Below are 19457 nucleotides of genomic sequence, written 5' to 3'. Positions count from 1 at the left end.
CAAAACGATCAAATAATTTCCTCAAATTCTTGACTCATTTGCTTTGAATTTAGAGTAAACTGACTTGCTTAACATTTAAGGGCAATTTGAGTGGTTCATGATTTAAAGTACCCTCCTTAATTATGTGACTAGGGGCTGGAGAGATGGCTCAGTGGTTAAGAGCACTGGCTGCTCTTGCAGAGGAACCAGGTGGGTTTGGATCCCAGCACCCATATAACTGCTCCCAACACTCAGAAACTCCAGCCTCAAGAGATGCAGCCCACTTATCTGACCCCCTCAGGTACCACCCACACTGTGTGCAGGCAAAGCACCCATAAATATTCTAAAAATCTGTGAGAATCCAGGTGGTAGGTGTATGTGCTTTAATCCAGGATTTGAGAGGCAGAGGCCAGCCTGGTCTACAAAGTTCATTCCAGGACAGTTAAAGACTGTTGCACAGAGAAACTCTGTCTTGAAAAATCATTTTTTTTTTTAAAAAATAAGGTGTTGGGGATTTAGCTCAGTGGTAGAGCATTAACTAGCAAGTTCAAGGCCCTGGGCTTGGTCCTTAGCTCCAAAATAATAATAATAATAATAATAATAATAGTGGTAATGGGGAGGACATACACACAATTATAAAATTTTTGTCCTTGGACAGATACCAAGTAATTTATTGGAAAATCACATTTTAAAGTGTTATGAGAAGACAAACATCATTCCCACTTTTTTATTCAATATTGACAACTTGCGGATAACAGCACCAAATAAAAACGAAATATAACAAAAGCCTTCCAAGGAGAGGCAACTCAACACTCTGGGCAGAGGTAGGGATCCGGTTCCAAGTTCATGGCCAATCTAGACTACATAGATAAGAAAGTCTCTTGAGTTTCAAACTAGCCTGGTCTACATGGTGAGTTTCTAGGACAGCCAGTGACACATAGTGAGATCCTGTCACACACACACACACACACACACACACACACACACACACACACACACACACCACTGGGGCATAGTGAAATAGAACTGTCCTCAGATCTTCAAGGGATGAGACATCACTTTAAGTGCTCCCAGGGTGTTGCCATGTAACAAGGGTAACCTAGCAACAGTCTCTCTAGGAAAAGACTTCAATCTGGATACAGACTCACAAGGATGTCATTCTTGGATGGATTTTCAAGTGTCATTTCAGAGTCCCATGCTGTCTGAAGGCCTTGTCACACTCCTTACATCTGTGAGGTCTTGAGTCGCTGTGGGTTCCCAGATGGACACTGAGGTTGCCTTTGTGGTTGAAGCATGTCCCACAGTGCTCACACTCATAAGGCTTCTCCTTTGTGTGGACCCTAAGGTGACCCCGCAGAGTGGACTTGTGGGCAAACCTCTTGCTGCAGATGCTGCACGCGTAAGGCTTTTCACCCCTGTGGATGCGCTTGTGGACCCGAAGGTCTGAGGATTGCACAAACCTCTTTTTGCACACGCTGCACTCAAAGGGTCTCTCTCCTGTGTGTGACCTCTGGTGGATGATGAACTGAGACCTGTACAGGAAGCTCTTCTTGCATTCACTGCACACAAACTTAGCCTGGCCGGCGAGATGATCAACAGGCTCCACAGGTCGTAGGGTAGCAAGCCCTAGCTGGCCATCTTCTGTCCTGTCCACACAGGAGGCCCCTCCTTGACAAGGGGGAACATTGTCTCCCTTGGAACTAGAGAGACTCTGAAGATCTGTGTGTGCAGCTAAATCTCTTCTTTCCAGAACATGGGTGAAGGGTGTGACAGCATCTGTATTTGTATCTTCCTGGGACATCTTCACATCCTTTCCTCTGACAGAATCTGATGCAAGGATGTCCACATACAACATTTAAAACTTGAGAGTCCCTCTCAAAAATGGATTGCATTTATTTACTCCATTATGGAGGGAGGTGGCACCCTAAGAATGTGGAGGTCAGAAGACAACTTTTGGGTTGTTTCTCTCCTGTCACCATGAGGGTCCTGAGATGGATCACAGGCAGTCAGCTCGAGGGCCAGTGCCTTTCCCCACTAAGACACACAACACTTATTAAAGATCATCTGGATCATACTAGACTTTTTGTAGATAAATTCTCATGTTGGCTGTGGACATCCCATCAACATCCCAAGCCTGAGAGCTCAGCCTGTTAATGCTCTGGAAGGCTAGTTACAGAGGCGATGGGAGTGGGTGGTCAGCTTCCTCCCACAGGAAGGGAGTGCTGGGCAAGGGGATGTGAGTCCTCAGTAGGTTTCCATCTTGAACTCACCAGGACCCATTGTTACTGAGGGTCCTGAGGTATCAACAGGGAGGTCCCAGCCCTTCAGGGAGTCACTCCCCGGACTCTGCTGAGGCCTCAGGTAGTCCAGTTCTCTGATCTCTGGTGCTGTATCCAACAAAACTTCTTTCTTGACCGGGAATAGTGAAGAATTATGGGTGTGTGTTTGTTCAGTGGAGAGGTGGAGCATAGAATCTTGTCTCTGCTTGATCTGGGCAACTCAGTTTTCCCCACCATTGTGAAACTGTTCATACTTTTTCTTTTTGTTTTGTTTTTTTGAGACAGAGTTTCTCTGTGTAGCTTTGGAGCCTGTCCTGGACCAGCTCTGTAGACCAGGCTGGCCTCGAACTCACAGAGATCCACTTGGCTCTGCCTCCCAAGTGCTGGGATTACAGGCGTGTGCCACCCCTCCCCAGCATTTTTAACAATTTTTTTTCTTGGTAATTTTTTTTTTGAGACAGGGTTTCTCTGTGTAGTTTTGGTGCCTGTCCTGGATCTCACTCTGTAGCCCAGGCTGGCCTGGAACTCACAGAGATCCTCCTGTCTCTGCCTCCCTAGTGCTGGGATTAAAGTCGTGCCCCCCTGGCTCTGTTCATACTTCTATGGCCCACACCAATACCCTACATAAACCAATATTCTCCTCTTATTTGTATTCTCATTGCCATGGAGCCGCCATACCTCTACACGTCATGTTGGTTGCTATTTTAATTCTCTATGCACGATCTTTCCTGCCCTTGACTCTACATGCAAAATGCCTCTCAAATGGGCACTATAGCTGATCCATGTTCCTGGGAGCCCACAGGCTCTAGACAGTTAGCTAAGAAGCCTGCATGGGACTAACCTAGACCCTCTGCATACGGGTGACAGATGTGTAGTGTGGTCTGTTTATGGGGCCTCTGGCAGTGGGACCAGGATCTGTCCCTGGCGCATGAACTGGCTTTTTGGAACCTGTTCCCTATGTTGAGATGCTTCGCTCAGCTTTATGCAGGGGAAGAGCTTGGTCCTGCCTCAACTTGATATGCTTTGCTTTGTTGACTCCCAGGGGAGGCTTTACCCTTTCTGAGGAGTGGCTGAGGTGGGGTAGAAAGGAGGTGGGAGGCGGGAACAGGGGGAGGAGGGAGGGAAACTGTGGTTGGTATGTAAAATAAATGTTAAAAAATTTAGTATAAAAAAAAACATTTGGGGCTAATGAGGCTAGAAGAGGGATGTCTCACAGGTTAAGAACATCAGCTGATTTGCAGAGGACCTGGTTTGAGTCTCAGCACCCACAAGGAGGCTCCCAACCATCTGTAATCTGTATTCAGGTGATGGTGGGGGATCTGATGCCTTTTCGCTTCTGCAGGCAGCAGGCACACATGTGGTGTCAGATACACACACAAGAAAAATACAAATACCTATAAAAGCAGGATAACTTTTAAAAAATTCGAAGTTGAATGATTACTTCTGGGGCGGGGGAGGGTCTCCTCTGCTCCATATTGTGACTTTGAAGTCACAGCGACTGCACACTGTGAAAACTCAGAGCAGCCAGGTGTGGCTTTGCACATCTTTGATCCCAGCACTCAGATGGCAGAGGCAGGCGGGTCTCTGAGTCCAAGGCCAGCCTGCTAAGTTCCAGGACAGCCAGAACTATGTGGAGAGACTGTCTCTTAAATGGAAAAATATAGGTATGTATTTCTAGTCACGCGATCCATGTAGGTTAACAGGGCTAAAACACCTCCAGAGGATGTGGTCCCACCCCATTAATTTCAGCATTTGGAAGGTAAAGGCAGGAATATCACAAGTTCAAAACCAACCTCCACTACGTGGCTATTTGAAGACCAGCCTGAGTTACTGGGCACTCTGCTTGGAACAAAACAAAACCTAAAGCTTCCCCGAGCAATCACCCTCAGGAGTCAAACTGCCCTAGGAGGAAACCAGTCCTTCAAATTTTAGACGACCTGGGACTCAAACTCAGATCATCAGGCTGGGCAGCAAGTGCCCTAACCACTGAGCCAGTTCTCCAGCCCATTCTCCACCCTGAGCTTATTATTGATGTGTCAATGTGTTGTCACCCAAGGAAACAAGATGTCTTAGATCCCCTAGAGCTGGAGTTAAAGGCAACTAACTGTGAGCTGCCTGAGGAGGGTGCTGGGACTCGAACACTGGTCCTCAGAGGAGCAGCAAGTGCTCCTTACAGCTGAGCCATCTGTCCAGTCCTCTCCGTGCTCTTCATGATGAGTGTTAGTGGGAGAGACATGGGATGGTGAGTCTGCTTTCTCCAGCATCCCAGCATGTGAGGCATCGATGGCCAAAGGGTCTGAAACCAACCCTTACCAAATCTCCCATCTCTCCTCAGAGATAGTGTTTCACGCTTACCTGATGGCAGACAGCTCTGTCCCAGGCAGGTTCTGTGGCTCTGGCTAGCCTGTCTACTGCTGAAAATCTCCTCTGAAAACACTACCACAAAATCATCCCATTCATCAGCCTTGGCTTTGGCCAATTCCAAATCAAAACCCCGTGAAAGGAATGTCTGTCCATGGAGATTATGGACTGTGGGTAAGGGAACAGGTGATGTAGCTAGAGTTTTCTTGGTTCTACCTGGCCCTCTGGTCAGGACAAATCTCTCTCCCATGCCAATCCCACAGCTTCTCAGAACCAACCAAGTAAACACACAGAGACTTATATTACTTATAAAATGTATGGCCGTGGCAGGCTTCTTGCTAACTGTTCTTATATCTTAAATCAACCCATTTCTATTAATCTATAACTTGCCACATGGCTCGTGGCTTACCAGTTCTTAACATCTTATTGTGGCGGCATCTGGTAGCGTCTCTGCCTCAGCCTTTCTGTTCCCAGAATTCTCTTCTCCTTGCTTTTCCTGCCTATACTTCCTGCCTGGCTACTGGCCAATCAACATTTTATTTATACAGAGTGATATCCACAGCACTTCCCCTTTTTTTTCAAAAAGGAAAGTTTTAACTTTCACATAGTAAAATTACATATAACAAAACAATTACCAAGCAAGAGTTACAGTTACAATATTAAAGAAGATATCCTATCTATCCTTATTTGCGTGTCTAAGGTTTCATATCTAAATTATCTTTCATCATAACTAAGATAATTATAACTTTCTAGTCTTCAACTACATCAAAGACTTCAGGAGGATATAATACTACCTGAGAAATGGGAGAAGGATGCAAGCAACTTTTGGGAATCTTGCAAGAGTAGACAGACAGCTGGTAGCCTTGACAGTCACCTAATGTCCCTTTGTAAAGTTGGGGCATCTGTCTTCAGCCCACAGGCCTAGAGTCTCTCAGTCACTTCTGTTTGTGTCCTGTAGAATGTCTGGCAGTTTCCTCTGCGAAGCAGAAACCTGAAGGACCATTTTGCCAAGCAAAGTTCCTATGGGTCCTGCATGTCCAGTTGATACATTTTTAAAGCAGTCCAGGCAAGATCAGTTTCTTGCCCAAAAGGCTATTTTTGCCAAGGTGAAGATAAAGCTATATAGAGTGTTTTTGATGCCCATCCTCCTCTCTGAAGTAAATCCAGTGCTGCCAGAAGCGGACACGTCTCACTATCCAGAAAGTCCAAATTTTTGAAACATTTTAAATGTCATATTCTCTAGGTCTTTGAACTGTTTGAAGATTACCTATCTATCTGAAATATATCTATGTATACCTAGAAGACTTAACTAACATGGTTACAAGTATGATTATCATAGATGACTAATTATTAATCTATTCCTTAATTATCCATTACAGTTTTAAATGAGCTGTACAAACATAATACCTTAAACAAGAGTAGAAATATACACATAGTATAACAAAATTAACTTTAAATTTGTATCAATAAACTAAAATCTATACCAATGTAAAACATTTCAAACAAGTGTTGCTCTTTAAAAGTAGGTTCATTAATCTACCCTTTCATCCTATCATATCTATATCATATCCCCTTTTTTTCTCTAGAAAGGGATTGCATTTTTTTTTTTTTGGTTTTTTCGAGACAGGGTTTCTCTGTGTAGCTTTGCGCCTTTCCTGGAACTCACTTGGTAGCCCAGGCTGGCCTCGAACTCACAAAGATCCGCCTGCCTCTGCCTCCCGAGTGCTGGGATTAAAGGCGTGCGCCACCACCGCCCGGCAGGGATTGCATTTATAATCAACCTGATTTAAATAAAAATATTGGTTTTTCTGTCCCATACCAGAGGGCTCTTCTGATATGGGACAAAAGAATCTCTCAACCATTTTTTTGGTTGTTGTTTTTGTTTTTCGAGACAGGGTTTCTCTGTGGAGCTTTGTGCCTTTCCTGGAACTCACTTGGTAGCCCAGGCTGGCCTCGAACTCACAGAGATCCGCCTGTCTCTGCCTCCCGAGTGCTGGGATTAAAGGCGTGCGCCACCACCGCCCGGCCATTTTTTTAAACAATATGTTTGGGTTAGAGAAGGAGTGAGCCCATTCCATCTCCAAAGCCAGTTTGGTATATTTGGGAATTTGGGCGTAGCTTCTCTTACTACTTCCTGCTGGAGGGGGGCACTGTATCTTATGGGGACACAAAGAAAATTTTAGGATTATGGAGTAGTCCGTGAGGGTGTATCCTGAGCCAGTTGCCTTGAAACCATTCTGGATGTTGGATCATCTGAGCCATGGTGTCATCTGAGACCTTTGAGGGGGTCTTGGCTGGTCAAACCTCATGTATCTTAATCTGGAACAAATCCACAGCCTCTGCCTTTCTGTGGAAACAAAAGCAGAGCCTCCTTTCCAAAGCAACATATCCTTACATCCAAATTTTGAAGTCATGGTACCTTTATAAAGTTGGTTTATATATATTAAACCAATATATATATTGGTTTAACTCAACAGCTTTTATCATCAAATGTCTTTCTGCAGTTAAGAATATCAAAGACAACACAATCCAGATTCTGTGTAATATCCATCTTTACATGGCTTTTTTTTTGTTGTTGTTTTTTTCGAGACAGGGTTTCTCTGTGTAGTTTTGCACCTTTCCTGGAGCTCACTTGGTAGCCCAGGCTGGCCTCAAACTCACAAAGATCCGCCTGCCTCTGCCTCCCGAGTGCTGGGATTAAAGGCGTGCGCCACCACCGCCCGGCTGCATGGCTTATTTTTTATACTACCTTTACTATCTCTTTAAAGACTTTATTTTTTAAAACTATGTATTTCTTTATATAACTGTATATGCCACCTTTTTTGGTCTCTTTAAAGCCTATTTCTATTTTACACACATTGTAAACTATTGCATCTGAATCTGTCTTATTGTGAACCTATGCTTTAAACTGCAGCATTCTAAGACTGAAATGGCAATGTGGCTGGTTGCTCCGCCCATTTCACCTTCTCAACATAACCATGGTCCTTTCATGGCCAGCTCTGGGAGCCATCAACTCTTAGAAACAATGGTTCTATGCTTCTATCAAAGCAGCCTGTAGCCCAGAAACTTTTTTTTTTGTACTAGCAAGACTAAATCCACCAGGCAGCATCATGTGTGGCTTGGAGACACCTCATTCCTGCCATACTGCCAGTCAAACCCGCTCGCCAGGAACCCGCCATAGTAGCTCAAACCCACAGCCTGCTGCTAACTTGACAACTAGGAAGCTATTTTTAATTCTGTTTTAGAATCTTTTTTCTCAGGTTTTAGGTGGAAACTCTTGCCAACCCATTGGGCACCATTTGTAGCTAGAGTTTTCTTGGTACCCCATGGTCAGGACAAATCTCTCTCACCCGCCAGTCCCGCAGCTGCTGAGACCCAACCAAGTAAGCACACAGAGACTTATATTACTTATAAACTGTGTGGCTGTGGCAGGCTTCTTGCTAACTGTTCTTATATCTTATGTCAACCCATTTCCATTTATCTGTAAGTTGCCACATGGCTCGTGGCTTACCGGTATCTTAACATCTTCTCATGGCGGCAGCTGGCAATGTCTCTCTGCCTCAGCCTTCCTGTTACCAGAATTCTCTTCTTGGCTTCTCCGGCCTATACTTCCTGCCTGGCTACTGGCCAATCAGCATTTTATTTAAACAGAGTGATATCCACAGCAAGGTGAGACCCCAGGTAAGACACTAGAGGTAGCTGTCACAACTCCCCATTTCCAATCTGACATCGTATAGATAACGACAAAGCATGGCATATCAAGTTGTAGTAAGACTGGGCACCTCCCCATGTATTACCTTTGGACAATGGGATGAGGTATGAGGAACAGGGTCCCAAACACCTGTAAAGAGTGAGAGACAGCCCCTGCTCCTTCTGCTAGCTGTCCAGCAAGAAGACCAAACTACACTAATGTCACACATATGCAGTGAAGCCAAAAGGACTGAGAAAACACATGTCAATGTAGTGATGTCTAATGACATCCTTCTGTACTCATAGATTAATACCTGTTCTAAATGTCATCATAGAGGTGTTCTCCATACTCAATGCTAAAAGCTTTAAGGCAGACAGGTAGGTGGGTCTTCATTCTTCAGACGATGTCCATCGGTTGCTGGTATGTTCAACCCAAACCCTTACCAGATCCCTCAAAACTCCCATCTTCTAGTTGCTTCTCCCAGTTCACACCAGAAATAGTTGTCACCGGCTCACCTGGCTACTGCTTGGCTCTTCAGTCTCTGCCGGGTTCTGGCCTGGCCTCTGTTATTTTTGTTGTTGTTTTGTTTTTTAAGAAAGGGTTTCTCTGTGAAGAGTCCTCGCTGTCCTTGAACTCGCTCTGTAGACCAGGCTGGCCTCAAACTGACAGAGATCCACCAGCCTCTGCCTCCTAGGTGCTGGAATTAAAGGTGTGCGCCACCACAGACTGGATGGCCTGGCTTCTGTTGAGAGGCTCCTCACTCTCATTTGTGGGGTGTTCCTGGAACAATTCCACATCATCCCATTCATCCTCTGCGGCTTCAACCTTCTTAACACTTGGATCCCGAAGGAGATATAGTTGTCCTTGGGAGTGGACTATGGACTGTAGGGGAAAGGAAACAGGATGAGACCCTGGCTAAGAGCCTGGATGTACCTCCCACAGCACTATTCTAGGCTGATGCAGCAGCCCAGCTTGACATATTTACAAATCTGTCTTCCTGGACATAGACTGGCCCAAAAGGTCATACTCAGGTACACAGTGAACTGAGGACCTTACGTTACGTTAGTCCGTAAGGTTACGTTAGACTCTGTCACAAAAAAACAAGGAGTGAGCTGGGGGCTGGAAAGATGGTTCAGAGATTAAGAGCACTGACTGCTCTTCCAGAGGGCTCAGGTTCAATCCCCAGCACCCACAAGATGGTGGCTCAGAACTGTTTGTAACTCCAGCTCCTAGGGGATCAGATGCCCTCTTGTGGCCTGCATGAGCACCAGACACAGATTCAAGGGTAAAAAACCAAAACAAGGCTCCTGCACTCTGACTCAAGATGAGCCTGTTAGCTTACCCTGTTTCCAATATGCACAATTCCTTGGCTCTAAGCCAAGTGTCTGGACCACATTCACAAAGACAAAACAAGCCCATAAAGGTCCCCAGACATTGCCATTTATCACTTGGGAAGCCAAACCCTCCTCTTAGGAACCACTGACTAAGCACAGGACCCTCAGGGGGTTCTCCCTCCAGGTCCCCACAGCCCCAAGGCTGTCCTTTCCCTCAGCCCACAGTTAAGGCTCTGCTTACCCAATGTTGAGGTTTCCCACCATCCCTCAGCATCTTCTCTAACTCTTGGCAGCTCTTCACTCCGCTCTCCTTCACTAAGGCCTGCAGTTCGGGAGGCATGGAGATCATGAACTGCTCCAACACCAGCTGATCCAGGATCTCCTCCTTGCTATTCAGGTCTGGTCTCAGCCACTGATAGCACAGCTCAGAGATCCTCTTCAGATCCTGGATGGGGTCCGACTGCTCTGAGGGGCTGAAAGCTCTGAACTTCAAGTGCCAGACCTCAGGGCTGTAGTCTTCTTTTTCTGAATTCCTGTCCTGGGATGTAGGTGATGGTGTCTGCTCTGAGGGGAGGCTGTCTGGTGGCAGGTTGGTAGCCATGTCTGCTGGGAATATTCCCTTGGTCTCTGACAGGTTGGAATTCTATAAAATGACTCCGGTCTCAACAGACCTCCTCCTTTAGCCACAGGGATGGGCTCGGTGTTGGTCTAGAAGCCTGGGAGGCAAGAAGGAGCCAGATCAGTTTAACTCTGCTGCCTTGTAAATGCCATCATTCCTTATAATATAGCCTCCCCAAAACACAATGGGATTGTTTAGTAAAGCAGAAATTAATCCTTTCTATGAATCTATGAGATGGCTCAGGGTACAGGTGTCTCCAGGCAAGCCCAATGACCCCGGCTAAATCTCCTGGACCTACACAGTGGAAGGAGAGTACCAGCTCTGACAAGCTGTCTTCTGGTCTCCATGTGTGAGACCTGGCACCTACCCCATTCCCAAGACTGTTAAAAATAAAATCAATTACTCTAGTCGAGCTGTGTATCATGAAATACATCTGTAATCCAGGCAAGGGACAGGTGGAACCTGATGCTTGCCATGATGTTAAAACCACTGTAGGTTACATATATAAATACCAAGTTTAAAAAAGTTGAGGGATACAACAGACTCTCAAAATCAAAGATGCTGGGCAGTGGTGGCACATACCTTTAGTCCCTATTCTAGAGGCAGAGGCAGGAGGATCTCTGAGGACAGCCTTGTCTACATAGAGATACCCTGTCTCAAAAAACAAAAACAATGAACAAAACATATGGGTATGGTGGCTCAACCCATAATCCTGACACTGGAGATGCTAAAAGAGAAGGGTTGTTTGAAGCTAGCCTGGGCAAAATTCAGTTTCAGAACACAAAAACAAATATATAGAACTTAACTCCTCCTAGTCTTCCAATTCCATGTTCCTACAAATGCTGGCTTTAAGAATCAGTGGTTCCTGATCTCATCTTCAAATGGGCACAGGTGAGATCGTTTCCACCATCTGCACACAGAAGTAACAGTATTCCTTTCTGTTGTTGTTTTTTCCAGACAGGGTCCCTCTGTTTAACCCTGGCTGTTCTGGAACTTGCTCTGTAGACCAGGCTGGCTGGAATTCAGAGAGATCTGCCTGCCTCCACCTCCCAAGTGCTGGGATTAAAGGTTTGGAGCCATGACATCTTCAGTCCCAGGATTCTGGAGGGAGAGGAAGGCAGATCTGTCAGTCCCAGACCAGCCAGAACTTTGCAGTGAGACCCTGTCTAAAAAAAAAAAAAAAACCAAACAGCCAAAAAGCAGGGGAGATATAGAGGTGGTTAGGAACTCTGGCTGCTGTTTAGATTAAGAGTTCACTTCCTAGTTTATACACTTACAAACACACAGAATTGCTGCTGGGTGTGGTGATGCACACCTTTAATCATGAAGGCAAAACAGTCAAATCTCTGTGACCCAGCCTGGTCTACCTTGAATTCCAGATCAGCCAGAATACAGTGAAGCTATCTCTTTCTCTCTCAAAACACACACACACACACACACACACACACACACACACACACACACACAAATGCAAACCAGAAAAAAACAAAACAACCAACCAAAAAACCCCAAACATAATTATTAAATTAAATAATATATTAAAAACTTATTAGTATAAATCATTTATATGCTAATAAAGTTTTAATTATATAAATTGTGTCGAAAGTGATTTTAAGTATTTATTACTTAAAATAGTCATGAGAAAATTCCATACAAAAGCTTGAGAGAGCCGGGCGGTGGTGGCGCACGCCTTTAATCCCAGCACTCAGGAGGCAGAGCCAGGTGGATCTCTGTGAGTTCGAGGCCAGCCTGGTCTCCAAAGCAAGTTCCAGGAAAGGCACAAAGCTACACAGAGAAACCCTGTCTCGAAAAACCAAAAAAAAAAAAAAAAAAAAAAAAAAAAAGCTTGAGAGAAAAAAATGTTTGTAGCCAACTTGATGATGCACACCTTTAATCTGAGTTTGAGGGCAGCCTGGTATACAGATCCAGTTGCAGAACAGCCAGAGCTATATACAAAGAAACCCTGTCTCAAAGCAAAACAAAACAAATTATTAAACAAAAAAATGGGCTGGAGAGGTGTCTCAGAGGTTAAGAGCACTGACTGCTCTCCCAGAGGTCCTGAGTTCAATTCCCAGCAACCACATGGTGGCTCACAACCATCCATAACGAGATGCCCTCTTCTGGCCTGCAGTGATATATGCTCTATACAAAATAAATTTAAAAAAAACAAAAAAACAAACAAAAAAATATGGGTTGTGACTGGATTCTGTGAAAGATGACCACAGAGGCCAGGCTGGCCTTGAATTCAGAGATCTGCATGTATCTGACTCCACTACGCTTGGCCAAAAGAAAATAGAAAAAAAATTAAAACTTTAAATTTTACGTGTTTGGATGTTTTATATGACTGTTTGTCTCTGGACCACATTTGTGCCTAGTGCACAGGACTTGGAGCTGTGGGCAATTGTGAGTCTCTGTGGGCACTAGAAATGAAATCTGGGTCCTCTAGAAGAGCAGTGGCCACAGCACACAAAATGGTTCTTGAGACAGGGTCTCTCTGTGGAGCTCTGGCTGGACTCCAACTCACAGAGATCTGCCTTTCTCTGTGTGCCTAGTACCTGGATTAATTATTTTAATAATTAAAATGATAATTTTAATATAAATAACACAGTTAATTGCAGACTGGGCATTATGGTGTATACGCCTATAATCCCAGTACTCTGGAGGCAGAGACAGAAAGGTCTGAGTTCTAGGCCAGCTTGGGCTACATAGGAAGACCCTGTCCCTGTCAGAGACAGAGAGACAAGAACAAAATGAGATGCAAGGTTGGAGATGTACTTCAGTTGGTAGAGTGCTTGCCTGGCATCTTTGAGACCTTGGGTCTTGTCCTCAGCAATGCAGAAATAAAGTTAAAAACAAACATCATGCCAGGTGGTGGCGCACGCCTTTAATCCCAGCACTGGGGAGGCAGAGCCAGGCGGATCTCTGTGAGTTCGAGGCCAGCCTGGTCTGCAGAGCAAGGCTCCAAAAGCTACCCAGAGAAACACTGTCTTGGGAAAACAAAAACAAACAAACAAAAAAAACCAACCAAACAAAAACAACAACAAACAAACAAAAACCCAAAAAATAAAAAACCATCCAACAAACAAGAAGGAATAACAGCCAAAACAGGGCGATGTTGGCACACGAATTAATCCCAGCACTTGGAAGGCAGAGACAGGCCTGTCTTTTTTTGTTTGTATGTGTTGTTCTTGTTTTTTGTTTCTCTGTGTAGCTTTGCACCTTTCCTGGATCTCACTTAGTAGACCAGGCTGGTCTTGAACTCACAAAGATCCACCTGCCTCCGGAGTGTTGGGATTAAAGGCGTGCACCACCACCACCTGGCAGACCTGTCTCTTATGAGTTTGAGGCCAGAGTTGGGGATTTAGCTCAATGGTAGAGCACTTGCATAGCAAGTGCAAGGCCCTGGGTTCGATCCTCAGCTCTGAAAAAAAAAAGAAAAAGGAAAAGAAAAGCGTTGGAGGCCAGCATGGTCTACAGAGTGAGTTCCAGGACAGCCAGGGCTACACAGAGAAACCCTGTCTGGTAAAACCATAAACAAACAAACAAATTCCAGCATGCAACCATGTGACCCACCGAGAGCATCAAGAGATGCAGACGGGAGCAAGGTGGAATCCAGGCTTGGAATCTGCGAAGCATCATGGTGATTAGCAGGATCACAAGGCAGAATGAAGTTCATCAAAGGACACAGCGGAGGTTCAATGTACCTGGGGGCTCTTCTGTTTGTTTGCTGTGAACTCCTCACCTTGCCGCCCTGAGTAGCAGCAGGGAATTCCTTCTCTGTTTAACGCGTAATCCTCCTGCCTCAGCTCCCTGGTGCGGAGTTGCAGGTACTTCATTTCATGCCCAGCTAAATCTTGCAGCAGCCTCTTTTCCGCATATGAACACACAGCCTTGCTAAGCCACCTTCCTCCCTGGTTCACTTACCTCCAGGGTCCTGTCTTCATCCCTGCAGCAGCCTTGACTCTTCTGAGATCTCTCAGGAAAGTGCCAGGAGCTCTAGGATCATGGCTTTTATAGGGATCCACAGGACTGTCTTCTGGTTGCTAATCTTCTCAGTGATTGCCTGGAGCCTTTAGACACCATTATAGATGTCTTTTTAGACATCCTGGGACTGCCACAGGGTAGGAGTGAACTAATTAAACAACTTGGGTGTGGTCCTGTATGTAGGCTTGTGATACCAGCTAGTGAGAAGGAGGATCGTCCAGCCAAGGCCAGCTTAGGGAATTTGGTGAGATCATGTTTCAAACTTAAAAAATGAATAAAAAATGCCGGGCGGCGGTGGCGCACGCCTTTAATCCCAGCACTCGGGAGGCAGAGCCAGGCGGATCTCTGTGAGTTCGAGGCCAGCCTGGGCTACCAAGTGAGTTCCAGGAAAGGCGCAAAGCTACACAGAGAAACCCTGTCTCGAAAAGCAAAAAAAAAAAGAAAAAAAAAATGAATAAAAAGTTTTTTCAGGGGGCTGGAGAGATGGCTCAGAGGTTAAGAGCACCGACTGCTCTTCCAGAGGTCCTGAGTTCAATTCCCAGCAACCACATGGTGGCTCACAACCATCTGTAATGAGGTCTGGTGCCCTCTTCTGGCCTGCAGGCATACATGCAGGCAGAACACTGTGTACATAATAAATAAATCTTAAAAAAAAAAAAAAAAGAAAAAAAAAAAAAAAAGAAAAAAAAAGTTTTTTCAGGCCCTGCCGGAGATTCAGCTCAGGCATCAGAGTGCTTGTCTTAGCCTTGTAGTAGGCTGCGGGTCTGTTCCTAGCACTGTAGAAAACCTGGTGTGCTCACACACACTGTAATCCCAGGTAGGAAGTTCAGAAGTTTAAGGCAGCGTGGAGCCAGCCTGAGCTACAAGAGACCCTTTCTAATAAACAAATATGTAAGACCTTGGGACAATCAAGGATGTGTCTCAGTGGCAAAGAATTTGCCAAGTGTAGTGAGATCCTACCTCGTTCAATCTCTAAAGGATAACAGGGTAGATCTGGGACATGATAGGGCAAGGAATAGAGGAATATGATCAAAATATGTTGTGTGCATGTGTGCAATTTGTAAAACATTAAGGAAAATATTTTTAAATAATAAATAAACTATTTAGGTGTGGTGGCACACATTTTTTTTTTTTTTGAGACAGGGTTTTTCTGTGTAGTTTTGCGCCTTTCCTGGAAGTCCTCTGTATACCTGCCTGGCCTTGAACTCAAAGATCCGCCTACCTCTGCCTCACAAATGCTGCGATTAAAGGCGTGCGCCACCACCGCCCAACCACACATCTTTAATAGCATCACTCAGGAGGCAGAGAGGGGTGGATCTCTGCAAATTTCAGACCATTCTGGTCTACACAGCAAGTTCCAGGGTATCCAGGGCTGCATAGAGAGACTCTGACTCAGAGGGGCAATGGTGTCTCATGCATTTAATCTTAGCTTCTTGGAGGCAGAGGCAGGAGGATCTCTGTGAGTTCAAGCTTAGCCTGGTCTACAGAGGAAGTTCCAGGACAGCTAGGGCTGTTACACAGAGACATCCTGTCGAAAAACAAAACAAGCCAGGCGGCGGCGGCGGCGGCGGCGGCGGCGGCGGCGGCGGCGGCGGCGGCGGCGGCGGCGGCGCACACCTTTAATGGCAGCACTTCGGTGGCAGAGGCAGGTGGATCTCTGTGAGTTCGATCCTGGTCTACAAAGTGAGTTCCAGGAAAGGCACCAAACTACAGAGAGAGAGGGAGGGGGAGGAGAGAGAGAGAGAAAGAGAGAGAGAAAGAGAGTTTCTGTCTCAAAAATAAATAAAGGATAAAAAAAATTAAGAAAATAAATGAGTAGGCATGCCTAGTTCTCAGGTCATGGAATTGGTCTACATGCTCCTGCCATGATAATGGACTAAACCTCTGACATTGTGAGCAAGCTCCCAGTTCAATGCTTTCTTATGGTGTCTTTTCTCAGCAGGAGAACACTAAGTCACTTGGCTTTTGTTTTGTTTTGTTTTTCTCCTGTGCCTTTGTTTACTGTAAATATGTCTTAAAATGTTTTATAGTGGAAAAATACTTATTTTAAATTCTTTGGGTTTTTCTTGTGTTGTTTTTTTTGTTTTTTTTGTTTTTTTTTCAAGACAGGGTTTCTCTGTGTAGTTTTGGTGTCTGTCCGGGATCTTGCTCTGCTGGCCAGGCTAGCCTTGAACTCACAGAGGTCCACTTGGCTCTGCCTCCTGAGTGCTGGGATTAAAGATGTGCACCATCACCACCCGGCTGTCATTTTATTTCTTTATTTTGTGTGCATAATGAGGGTAGGGACAGGTGTACCAAAAGGGCATGTGGTCTGAAGACCACATTTGGGGAGGCTGTTCTCTCCTTCCACATATGGGTTGTCCTGGCGATCCATCTCAGGTCATGGTTAGCAGGATGCTCCTTTACATGCTGAGCCTGTTAAAGGGTCCTGAATTAAATCACTCTCTCTCTTTTTAAAAAAGATTTATCCTTATTTCATGTATAATTCTTGTATAGTTTCCAAAATCTGTAATTTACCATTATATGGACAGTATCTTGTTAGCTGATTTAAAGGTAGATACTTTAGAAATAATGTAAAAGAATTAGAGCTTTGCCTAGCTGGGGATTTTAAATTGCTCCTTAAAAAATACAGAAGAGATTCTATTAATTACTTAGGGTATAAAATACTTGTACAAAAAATTAGACCCAAGAGGTATAAATCAGGAGAGATCACTTGCGGATTCTTAATGACCTTTAACTAATGAGAAAGTTTTCTCTTTATGGAAAGATAACAAATACTGTCAAAGAGCTTGCAGTAATTTTGGGGGGACAGATTAACAACAGTTATCCCAAAAGCAAGAGAATTAAATTCATAAAAAGAACCATAAAGTGGTGCCACAGGCCTTTAATCCCAGCACTCAGGAGGCAGAGCCAAGCAGATCTCTATGAGTTCAAGGCCAGCCTGGTCTACAGAGTGAGATCCAGGACAGGCACCAAAACTACACAGAGAAACCCTGTCTCCCGGGGGAAGAGGGGAAAGACCAGTTTGGTCCTTCAACACATTGTACAGAGAAACCAATCTCTGGAGTCTCAATATGCTATATAGATGCTAATAAAGCAGGAAAGGAGGGATATAAATCTGGAGATTTAAGTAAAGTGGTTCAAAGCCATTATGATTCTGTATAAAAAGCAGAACTGTATGCCATTCTGATGGTACTAATGGACTTTACAGAACCTCTCAATATAGTTACTTACTCTCAATATGCAGAAAGAGTTGTTTTACATATTGAAACTGCTAAATTTATTTCTGATAAAATCAAAACTGCTAAATGTATTCCTGATAAAACAGAATTAACTTTGTTATTTATACAATTGCAGGAAATAGTCAGGAATAAAAAACATCCTATACATATATAACACATATCAGATCCCATATGGGTCTGCCAGGTCCTCTAGCATAAGGTAATTATGAAATTGATTGATTATTAATAGGAAATATGCTGGAGACCTCAGAATTTCACAAAAAAATTGTCAAAAACAAAGGCTTAAAAAGGGATTTTTCTATCACTTGGCAACAAGCCAAGGAAATTGTAAAAGAAGTCCTACTTTCTATAACCAAACTTCATTACCTGCAGGAAATAATCCTAAAGGTATATAAAGAAATGACATTTGGCAAATGGATGTGTTTAATTTTGCAGAATTTAGAAAATTAAAATATGTATATGTACTCTAGATACATTTTCAGAATTTCAATGGGCAACTGCTTTCAGTTCTGCAAAGGCTGGTTTTGTAATTACACACCTATTAGGAGTCATGGCCATAATAGGTTTACCTGTACAAATTAAGACTGACAATGCTCCGGCATATGTCTCCAGTAAAGTAAAAATTTTTTGAATATTATAATATAAAGCATATTTCAGGTGTACCACACAATGCTACAGGACAATCGGTTGTAGAAAGATCTAATCGCACTTTAAAAGAAATGCTTAATAAACAGAATGGGGGATAGATTGCATAGTGTCTTAATAACCTTGAATTTTCTTAATGATAATGAGAAAGGAACAACAGCTGTGGAGAGACACTGCATAGTAGAAAAAAATTACTGAGTTAAATCAGCCTGTGTTCTTTAAAGACGTGCTGACCTCAGAATGGAAACCAGGATATGTGTTAATCTGGGGGAGGGTTTTTGCTTTTGTTTCCATAGGAGAAAAAGCTATGGATGCCAACAAAATTGGTAAAGATTCTGTTCAAACAGCAGAAAGTTCCTGACAGTTCTACAACTTGTAAGGAAAACTCACTAAACAAGGGTCAGCGCAGTGTTCTGTTTGTTGTCTCTGCAGGATAATAGAAATACCCATCTTCCAGAAGTCAAAAGACCTTGGATGTCTGACAATTAGAAAAGAAGGGAAAACGTCTAAGAAAAATTTACAAGCAAAGAAAAATGATACTCTGACCTAATGATATCAATATTCTCTACAAGGTAAAAATCTTACTACCTAAACATCCATATTTCCTTACTTCTAGAAAAGGTGTAGTCATGAGTTAATTATAATCAAAGCTGGCTTTGAAGTTGGAGTGTGGCTCTCTTCTCTAAATCCAAACATGTTGTTAAAAGAAAAAATTAAGAGTTTCTGTCTCGAGCGCCTGTGTGGCATGGGCAGGGGTCTCCATGACGGGTAAGGTGACCTGCTGATGTCCCATGCAACCTAAGGCAGAAGCTCATTTATTAGTAAAAGGGGGACCTGTAGGTCCCTGGCTCCCGATTTGGGTAACTGTTGCCTTGCTTGCTGACTTTGACCCTTGATATCCTCCCTATGCTAATTCCCTGCCGGGTTCCACCCTCCTGAATGCTTAAGGGAAGTTCCTTGTTTGTGCATCCTACATAATGGGTGTTAACAGCTTAGATGCAAGATTGTAAAACATCGATAGCAAACTTCTGCCCTCCAGAGTTCTCCCATTGTGCTGTAAGCCTGTATTTAAGACCTCCTCACAGCCGGGCGGTAGTGGTGCACGCCTTTAATCCCAGCACTCCGGATGCAGAGGCAGGTGGATCTCTGAGTTCGAGGCCAGCCTGGTCTACAGAGCAAGTTCCAGGACAGCCAGGGCTGTCACACAGAGAAACCCTGTCTTGAAAAACAAAACAAAAGGATATTACAGAGGATGCAATGAAGAGATGGATAGGACAACCTTCAGGGGTGCTGAGTCTCCATACCCTCTCTGGGGACAACTTT

The 19457-nt window shown here is 44.2% G+C and overlaps 2 protein-coding genes across 2 annotated transcripts in view; both read right to left on the bottom strand.

The window, feature by feature from the left end:
• The window catches only part of Galp (galanin like peptide), a 230325-nt gene that overhangs the window by 149221 nt on the left and 61647 nt on the right, over positions 1-19457 (bottom strand). The window lies entirely within an intron of this gene.
• On the bottom strand, positions 1124-11234 carry LOC102914904 (zinc finger and SCAN domain-containing protein 5B-like). Its single transcript, XM_076573618.1, is given in 5 exon segments — positions 1124-1794; positions 2256-2388; positions 8826-8871; positions 9038-9192; positions 9886-11234. Coding segments are annotated over 5 exon segments (1365 nt in total). The 5' UTR covers positions 10246-11234.

This window comes from Peromyscus maniculatus, chromosome 1, assembly GCF_049852395.1.
Source record: "Peromyscus maniculatus bairdii isolate BWxNUB_F1_BW_parent chromosome 1, HU_Pman_BW_mat_3.1, whole genome shotgun sequence".
Classification (NCBI taxonomy): domain Eukaryota; kingdom Metazoa; phylum Chordata; class Mammalia; order Rodentia; family Cricetidae; genus Peromyscus; species Peromyscus maniculatus.
The sequence above is the reverse complement of the archived record's forward strand: the minus strand, read 5'-3'. Positions and strand labels throughout refer to the sequence as shown.